Source organism: Microtus ochrogaster, linkage group LG4 (assembly GCF_000317375.1).
Source record: "Microtus ochrogaster isolate Prairie Vole_2 linkage group LG4, MicOch1.0, whole genome shotgun sequence".
NCBI classification, from domain to species: Eukaryota; Metazoa; Chordata; class Mammalia; order Rodentia; family Cricetidae; genus Microtus; species Microtus ochrogaster.
In genome coordinates this window covers 35,583,960-35,593,118 of record NC_022030.1, presented here as the reverse complement: position 1 = coordinate 35,593,118, position 9,159 = coordinate 35,583,960, and the positions used below count along the sequence as shown (strand labels likewise).

The following is a 9,159-nucleotide window of genomic DNA, read 5'->3' as shown; positions in this document are numbered from 1 at the left end:
GAGATCCACTCTAAAAAAACAAAGCATTTCATATAATGTAAAATAATCCATCAGACAATACCCTAAAGTCATCCTTTTCAGAGCTCCATGGAAAGCCTGCACAGCTGCTTAGACCAGAGCAATAAATAAACAAACAAAACATCAAAATGACAAAACCAAGTTCTCCAAGTTCTCCTTGAGCTTCCTGTTACTTTGTTATACTTATCAGCAACCACAAAATGATGTAATCACCCCCTTCCAAATAGCATCACATTTAATTTCTAAGAGTCCTATCTAAATTACCCAGCATGCCTAAATAGAGAATGCTGTCCTAGAATGATCTGTTAGCTTGACTGACAGCCATAAAAACTAAAAGAGAACAACGAGCATTCATTGAGCAGAGAGAGTTGTCCTGCTGTGACTCTAGAGTTCAGCAGTGGGCTTCCTGAAGGACGGGCTCTCTGGAAGAGGAGGTGACACTCTTCTGTGGACCGACGGTGTGGACAGGTCTCTGCTCTCCAGAGTAGGATCTGAACAGAAGAGTCTTGGGGTCATCTGAGAGGGAGGATGAAAAGAGGGGGTGCAGTGGCCAAGCCTTGGCGGCAGGTGAAGGAGGTCAGTCCACGTGGTGAGCCTCAGTTGGTCAAGAGAGATGCCAGACCTTGGACTACTGGTTGGAGTGGTTCCCCGGGGGGCTATGGAGCAGAACGAAACAATCCAAATAGTTGAGAGTTCCTACCCGCCAGTTCTCTTCCAGAGGGAGAGGGAGGAAGGAAGAGAGAAAGAGAGAGAGGTGCGCTGAGGTGTCTCTCCTAAAGGGTGACATCGACAGAATTTTCACTAGTATTTTCCACTTTCAAGGAGGCACGGGTGACATAGATGGGTGCCACAGTCTCATCTGTTCCGTTGTCCTTTTCCAAATCCTTCCCACCACGTGCACTTTAAGGCCTCGTGGCTCTCCTCTTCGTGTCTCATGGACCCATGCTACCTTGCACCCCATGACTGGTGGATAATAGCTCATATGGACCTAACCCCAGGTCTCTCATCTCGGAAATCATTGCCACCTGGATGGCACCGACGCTGCTGTTGGCAATATGGGTGATGCTTTCAGGACAGATGGCCTCCATACTGGTGGTAATAAAGGCTAAGTAGTGGCATTATTGCAGCCTTCCAAACTTGCCCCATTGTCCGGAGGCAAGGTTCCTCCACCCGGGGCTTCCCTTCTTAACCCGGTGAGCCTTGCTAGTTTTGACAGATGGCCACCCTTTATGAAGCTCTTTGGGCACTCGTAGCAGGCACATTTCTTCCCACCTGTGCTTGTGTTTCTGTCTCTTCAGCTCATCTGGATGTGCCAAGGGCTTCCCACAGCATGGCCAGGAACACGCAAACATGTCTCTTCGCTACGTGCCAACTCCACGGTACCGGAGGTAGGAGGTCTTGCCATATTCTTTGGCACACCCCAAGGCGGCAAATGTGTGGTCTGTTTTCGTGCCAGGCTCTCCAGAGTCCCTCCCTCTGCTGTAACTTTATAGTAGGGACAGATACACATGTCGCACTGGGTCCTCTGCCCAGCTTGGGAATAGGAATCAGGGCTGTTCTCTTTCCCACCTGATGTCTCCTTATGTGTCCCATCTATCACCCACCAGATTCATGGAGGTCAAGGTGAGCTCTGTGATCAACTGGGGCGTTTTCGATAGTCAGCGCAGGCTGGGAGATGGTTCTGCTTCCCCAGAGTACCCCAGGCTGAAGTTAATCACCCGGAGGTTTGATGTGAAGGGGAACTGGGAAGAATTCACACTGACCAGGCAGTTAAGGCAGTGGGTTTCTGGGTGATCTTGCTGCTGCTATTCTGCTCCAAGTAAAGACCCTGCGTTGGAGCCAAGGTGACTGTCTGAGCATTGGGTTCTAAACTTGGAGATCTTGCATGGGGGGGGGGGTTCTGCTAACTGACACATCTCTTGACTCTCAACTATTGGTGTCTCAAAGTTGGAGGTTCTGAAGAGTTTCCCAGGGAAACAGCTTGAGTTGTGAAGGTCTGCCCTGATGGTGGGCTGCTTTGGGGGTCCTGAAGAGCTGTTCCCCCCCTAAACTAGCTGAAGGGAGTGGGGTTTGTTTTTACTATGTCTGCAGGGTTCACTCCCTCTTTTGGCTGACTCCCTTGCAGTGAGCGTCCCAACGTCTGGTTCTCCCATATGTTCCCATATGTTCAGGTCATCAGGCTCCTGTAGCCCACTGACCTGGAGCATCTGGCGCTGAGAGCTGGTCCCTGATTATCTACTGGTAGTAAACTGCGTCACTTCCGTGTTGCTGGTGGTAGTGGTTGCTGAGTGCCTATCGACTTTGGTACAAAAGGAGCTGGAACTAGCAGATGAAGACAGTGAGATAGATGGCAGAACCAATGGCAGTCCCTGAGGTGACATGCTGTGGGCTGCTCTCCTGGGATCCGAAGCTGCCGATCGTGACCGCCTGAGAACTGGGAGTCTGGGGAGTCAAGGTACCCTCTGAAACGCTGCTGACAGAGTAGCGAAATAACGCTTCCATTCAGGGCCACTGGTCCCCTGGTCACATACGGAGTCTGTCTGAGAGCGCTTCATTAGCCAGGTCTTGGAGGGGGACAGGACTGGCACAGCAGCGGTGATGCCCCATTTCCTTGATTCCTAGTCACCCATTGGTTTGCAGCTGGTATGATCTTCATTTGACCAGACCCATCCTGCTGCACTTGGGCCTCGGTGGCAGCAAACTGCAGCTGCCGGCTGTCAGCGCAGGAACCGTGGGACGACTTTATACTGAATATTTTTAGTCATCACTCTGGGTAGACCTGCCAGGACTCGATACTTCTATAAGCCGGAGGTGGCAGGCACAGCACACTGCCTACCAGACACTGCAATTCTCGGAAGGCTTACTGCCATTGCTGCTGTTGGTACCTGTTGCCACTGTTTCTTGGGGTCAGGAGTGGCCTCAGAAGAGTAAGAGGTGATCTGTCAGTCGTTGGCACCCTGTGAAAGTTGAGAGGCCGTGAGGTCACGTTCACCTGTGCCTCTGACTGGCCAGATCCTGGGAGTTGTTGTTTGTACTGGATGGTTCAGTTCCGCTGCATGTTGCTGCCAACAGAACCAAAGATGGCTGGGACTCCTGCACACTGTCTCCCACCATCGCTGCTACATGAGCCCGAGGAGAAGGTGCCACCATGGCCACCAACACCTTTTCCCAATCTTCAACACCGCAGTCACTTCTTTGACAGAGTGACCTTGGATGCTCATGGTGACAGCTGAGGGGTGAGTTCAAGAGGGTTGATCCAGAGGGAGGGGGTAGTGCTGATGAGGTAAGTCAACTTGTACCCCATTTCAGGAGGGGTGCTAAGCAGGAGGGAGCAACATGCCCAGATGAGACTTTAAAAAAAAAAAGGGATGAGCTGAAAGCTCTGCCTTGGTACCCACTGTGCTGCCTGTAATGTCTCTGTAGAGAAATCTCCAGACAAACTCTGATGTCCATGCTTAATAAAACTTCCAGTAAACTAGTCCCAGAGGGGGGCTCCGTCAACTTGACCAAAGGCATCTATAGAAACCCTAGCACATGCTGGTGATGGAGCAAGGACTTAACAAAGGTCAGGTCAGGAGTGAGGACCAAAGTTCAGTTCCCAGCACCCATACCAGGCAGCCCCCAAGGCCACAGCCCCAACTTCTGGGGATCCAACACTAATCTCTGTGGGGACCTGCATGCATGTGCACAAACCCATACACAGGCATGTAATGAAAACAAAATAAAAATCTTAGATGTGCTGTATCTCCTTATACTGTTTATAATGATGCAAAGATGTGTTGTTTTCTTTCATGTTGCATTTGTTTAACTCTGTAAAGCTGTGTTGCTTTGCCTGTCTAAAACACCTGATTGGTCCAATCAAGAGCTGAATGTCCAATATCAAGGCAGGAGAAAGGATAGGTGGGGCTGGGAGGCAGAGAGAATAACTAGAAGGAGAAAAAGAGAAGACCAAGAAGCGAGAAAAGAAGGGGCCAATCACCCAGTCACACAGCCAGACAGAATAACAAGGAAAGAAAAGATATACAGAAAAAGAGAAAGATAAAAAGCCCAGAGGCAAAAGATTGGTGAGAAAGTTTAAATTAAGAAAAGCTGGTTGGAAATAAGCCAAGCTAAGGCCAGGCATTCATAGGAAAGAAGAAGACTCTCTGTGTATTTATTTGGGAGCTGGGTGGCGGCCCCCAAAGAGCAAAACAACCGACAACACCTACTCTTTGAGTTCCCTAACTTTGACCTCAGTGGGGCCCGGAAAGCTTTTGTCTCTGGGATTGCTGGGGGCCCAGGCAGGCAGGTGTCCCACCTCCATCTGACCCCCCATTCTCTCTATTCCCTTCACACTGCTCCCCCTTCTGGAGCTGTAGTGGTCTTGGGGAACACTGGCCAGATCTCCGGCTGATTTCTTTTTTATCATGGCAGCAAATTTTGGAAATGTCTTTTCTGTGGCTGGGGACATGTTATGTCTGGACCTACTTCACCCTTCTCTCAGGACTGGCGTGTGGGGAGGGAGCTGCTTGGCCTGCCCTGAAAACACCCCCAGCATCTCCTCTGAATACATACTCATCCTCTTGTTCCATTAGTGTCCCTGTGGTCCCTAGGACCGTGACCTCTAGCCTTTATGCTTTGCAGCCTGACCAGGGCCCAGCACAGAGTCCCCACAGTGTCCCCAGTTCCTCTGATTCCTCTAGTCCCGAGAGCCACAGCCCACCATATGGCCCCAGGAACATACCTGTCCACAGTGAAAGGGCAGGGTTCTGTGTAGGGCACTGTCCCCAGCAGGTAGCACCATGTCCTCATCCTGGTCCAACACATCCTGGGGTCTGTAGGAAGCAGCAATGCTTCTCAGTCAATCATTTTGTCAAGAACTTCCTCTAGGTCTTTCTGTACACGGTCTTTCTGTCAGGAAAACCAGAAAGCACAGCAAAGTGACCCACCTTTGTAGTTCTAGTGTCCTGAAGCCCAAAGCTCCCCACTGGTTTCCTGTGTACGTGTGTGAGGATGGGAGAGGGGGGACCTGGTCCATACAGCAGATCCCAGTAGGGCAGCTACTTCTCAGCTAATTCCAGGAGCAGGAGACAGTATGCTCCCAGCTCTAAGGGACCTTCCCAGGAGTGGACATAGTACAGTCGCAGGGAGATGAGGGGCAAGGTGGGGACAATGCCGACCTTGGGAAGAGGTGTTGTGGTCCTGGTGCCAGGACTCTGGTGTGAGTCACAGACCTCCTAGTGGCTTTGAAGAAAGTGGCCTATCTCCAGAGCCCCAGACTAGTGAGAGAGGGAAGTGGGGACAGAGTGTCTCAGTCCGAGGAGAATACCAAGCAGGGCAGGTCCTCTGTGGGTGTTCCTTGTAGCACTTGGCTTTGTGGTGTTAGTTGTGAGGGGCACAGGTGTGGTGTTCCCAGGAGCCAGGTGCATTCTCGTACAGCTCCTCTGTCCTTGGACTGCGGGGCCAGCCAGTCTCCCACATGTCACCAGGTCCCAGCTCAGCAGAACTCCCTGTAGGTCCCAGAGTGATGGCCAGTCTGAACGTATCCCTCTCTTTCTTTTTTGCCACCTGTGCCCTGTGTGAGGTGGCGAGAAGGGCATCTAAAGCCCTGCTCCCAGCAGGCACCTATGCTAACTTTTCCCGGGAGGCAGTGGGCACAGCCCAGCTGGCAGCCTGCTGCCTCGAGTTGCGAGTGTTGGTGGAACTTGGCCCCTGGGCCGGGGGCTTCGGGCCCGACCTGTTGCTGACCCTGGTCTTCCTGCTCTTCGTGGTGCACGGGGTCACCTTTGATGGGGCCTCTGCCAACCCCACTGTGGCCTTACAGGAGTTCCTCATGGCCGAGGCATCACTGCCCAACACCCTGCTGAAAGTGGTGGCCCAGGTCCTGGGTGCCCAGGCCGCCTGTGCCCTGACTCAGCACTGCTGGACCTGGGAGCTCAGTGAACTACATTTGCTGCAGAGCCTCATGGCTGTGGACTGCAGCTCCACCCTGCGCACATCCGTGCTGCAGGGTACACTGGTGGAGGGTGCCTGTACCTTCTTCTTCCATCTGAGCCTCCTCCACCTGCAGCACAGCCTTCTCGTCTACAGGGTGCCTGCCCTGGCCCTGCTGGTTACTCTCATGGCCTACACAGGTAAGACGGGCTCCTTCAGGACCTCAGCACCTTCATTGGTACCCTAAGGGGGGGGGTCTGCTGACCAAGGGGCCCACAAGTCCTTGTAGGCACTTGTTGGGCCCCCCAACAAGGGGGTAGGGGCTGGGAGGCTAGGCCTGGGTTGTGCATAGGGGAGACTTGTACCATGCATGTCCCCGTAGCTCCCAACATGTGTTCATTACATCTGGGGCAGCTGAAGCAATTACACCGTTCATGGCTTGGTCCCGGCTGTGCTCTGGATGCTCCTGAGCCCTCGATCACCCCAAAAAGGGCAACAAGTCTTATGATTTCTTTCTCCCTGGGTCGTCACACCCTCCTCACTCAGGCCCGGGACAGCAGCAGCCCCACACGCCTGTGATCTCTGCTGTGGTCATGCTGGCATCCTGACTAGGTTTTTGTGGTCCCTCATGTTCTTTCAAGGGGTTCTCTGGGCCTACTTCAGGCTGATTCAAGGCTCCCAGATCTCACTTATCAGTCCAGGGATCTCCCTGGAGGGAGGCATCCCTAGATGGGGTCCCAGGACAGGGAACACTACAGACTGTTGACCTGCTGCTCCTGAGAGCTGCGGGGCTCTATGGATGCTGCATCATGACGGATGCTGAGGCTGCTTTTTCCTTCCTTTTTAAAAACGATTTATTTATTTATTACTTATTTATTTATTTTGAATGCAGTATTCTATTTGCATGTATGCCTGCAGGCCGGAAGAGGGTGCCAGATCTCATTACAGATGGTTGTCAGCCACCACATGGTTGCTGGAAATCGACCTCTGGAAGAGCAGTCAGTGCTTTTAGCCTCTGAACCATCTCTCCAGCTCCAGAGCTGAGATTTCTAAAGGCTTGTTCCAGAAGGCCAAGAACCCAGCACGAGCCAATGCTGAGCCAAGTCAGCCCAACACTTGGTGACCCTAGCAAGACCGTGGGAAGGACCTCCAGCACCCTGGTCAGAGGCGATGAGCTGAGGCCAGAAGCACAGAGAATGCGGGAGGGTGGTGACCTACAGCAGAGCACACAGGAGCAGCTGTACCTTACCCTACCCTGCAGGCCAGGCTTCCCAGCTCCCACCCAAGTCTAGGTCCACAGGGCGCTTGCTCTTCCTGAGGCCCACACTCTGCTCTGCCTGCCCAGAGCCATTGTCCAGCTTCCTGGCATGGCTTGAAAGGTCGTAACTGGCTCAACTGCTCCCCTCACCCCGTTCTCTCCTGTGGCTACTCAGCAGGTGACTTCTCTGTAGTTCTCCCAAGGCCTGCAAGTGACATCTCTGCCACTGCTACTGTTTTTATCTCACTCTCCCTGTCTTGCTCTTGCCTCCCGCCCCACCCCCACCCTACCCTGGCTCCTTTCCTTGTTTTATTTTTTTTGTTTGTTTTGTATTCCCCTCTCTGGCTGTGGCCCTCTTCTTCTCTTTCCCTCCCCATATCCCCTGCTGTTTCTCCCCAATATCTCTGGGTCACCTCCCAGAAGTTAGGGGGGTTGGATCAGAGGACTCCTGATGTAGGAGTCTCACTCAGGGTGAGGGATGGGTGAGTGTGTCAGACATCCCTGGTATGACCTTGGTCCTAGCGCCTCTCCCGTGACCTTGTTTGGCCTTGTTCCTTTGTGCTCATCAGCATGCAACAAGGAGAGCGGCTGTCCCCAGTCCCCTAGGGCCAAGAGCCCAATCTCATGTCTAGCAGCATGGTCTCAGCTTCAGTCAGAATCAGTCCATGAGGATTTGGTGCTTCTGTCCACAGCTGGGCCCTACACATCTGCCTTCTTCAATCCCGCCCTGGCTGCCTCTGTCACATTCCACTGCTCTGGGAACACCTTGCTGGAGTACGCTCATGTGTATTGCCTTGGTCCTGTGGCGGGTGAGTAGTGGGGGCGAGGTTGGCCTAGGTGGTGTCCATGGGCAGACACAGACACACAGGGCATTGCCGGCTACAGATTCATGATGCTGCCACCCTTCCTGGCTCCCTGGGACCTTGGGTGTTGGGGCAACAAGAGTTTGAGCTCAGTTCTCCTTCCTGGTGTCTGCAGTGTGGGCAGCTGGAGGAAGTGACTAAGATGTGGCCATGTCTCGGTTTGGATTGTCACAGAGGAGAGGGGACGGTGTTGGGTGGAAAGTGGGATGTGGAGAATCGGACCCTTCGAAACTCGGTGTGGGCAGCAGGGACAGGCTGCACAAGTTCACTTGTGACTGGGATTCCCTCCTCCCCAGGGCATCTTCACATACCTACTTAAAGCTGTCCTTCTGGGTTCTGCTGCCACAGGGTCTCTGGGGCACAGAGGTCATGCTTGGATGATCTCATGTCTTTCAGGGCTGCAGCCCTGGGTGGTCAGGGCCTGTAGCTCCCGGTGGGTCTGCCCTGTGACTCCCTGAAGCACAAAGTGAACCCCCTCCAGTCATCCAAGTTCTGAAAGAGGAAGAGCATTGGACGTCCTTGGGCTAGAGTAACCCAGGGAAGGCCACCAGATGTCTCTGTCTCTCGCTACAGGATCTGGGGAATTCCTCTCTGGCCCTGGGCCCAGGTACTAGGTCTCCCCACACCGTCCATGGCTTTACCAGATGACTGAGGGCCACTGGAACCTCGGAAAACTTCCACTCCTTTCAGGGTCCACACTTGGCAGGACTCAGGGTAGAGCCTCAACCCGAGGGGAACAGGAACAGGAGTCCCAGCTCTTCCCACGAACACAACCGTGGGATGAGGACTGAGAGATGGGCTTACCACCTGTAATCTGGTTTCTTTCTTTCTTTTTTTTTTTAACTTTATTTAACTTTATTTCATGCACATTGGTATAACGATGTCAGATTCTCTGGAACTGGAGCTACAGACAGCTGCGAGCTGCCATGTGGGTGCTGGGAATTGAACCGGGGTCCTCTGGAGGAGCAGTCACTGCTCTTAACCACTGAGCCATCTCACCAGCCCTGTATCCTGGTTTCTTGTAAGGTGACTGTGGACTGCTTCCAATTTATGTCCTTGTCCCCAAATACACACTGCAGGGCTCCTCTATGACTTTACAGCTTTAAC

General features: G+C 53.0%; 1 protein-coding gene and 1 long non-coding RNA gene across 2 annotated transcripts in view; both read left to right on the top strand.

Annotated features, from left to right (window-relative positions):
- The first annotated feature begins 1,345 nt into the window (after positions 1–1,345).
- On the top strand, positions 1,346–2,551 carry LOC106144179. The gene is made up of 3 exons (XR_001229260.1): positions 1,346–1,406; positions 1,626–1,641; positions 2,190–2,551. It is a non-coding gene; the product is annotated as an uncharacterized LOC106144179 (long non-coding RNA).
- Positions 2,552–5,524: 2,973 nt separating this feature from the next.
- LOC101980366 (aquaporin-12) overlaps positions 5,525–9,159 on the top strand; it is a 7,807-nt gene continuing 4,172 nt past the window's right edge. Inside the window, exons 1-2 of the mRNA XM_005361403.2 lie at positions 5,525–6,131; positions 7,882–7,998. Coding sequence (XP_005361460.2) covers positions 5,525–6,131; positions 7,882–7,998 — 724 coding nt within the window. The remainder of the gene's footprint in view (positions 6,132–7,881; positions 7,999–9,159) is intronic.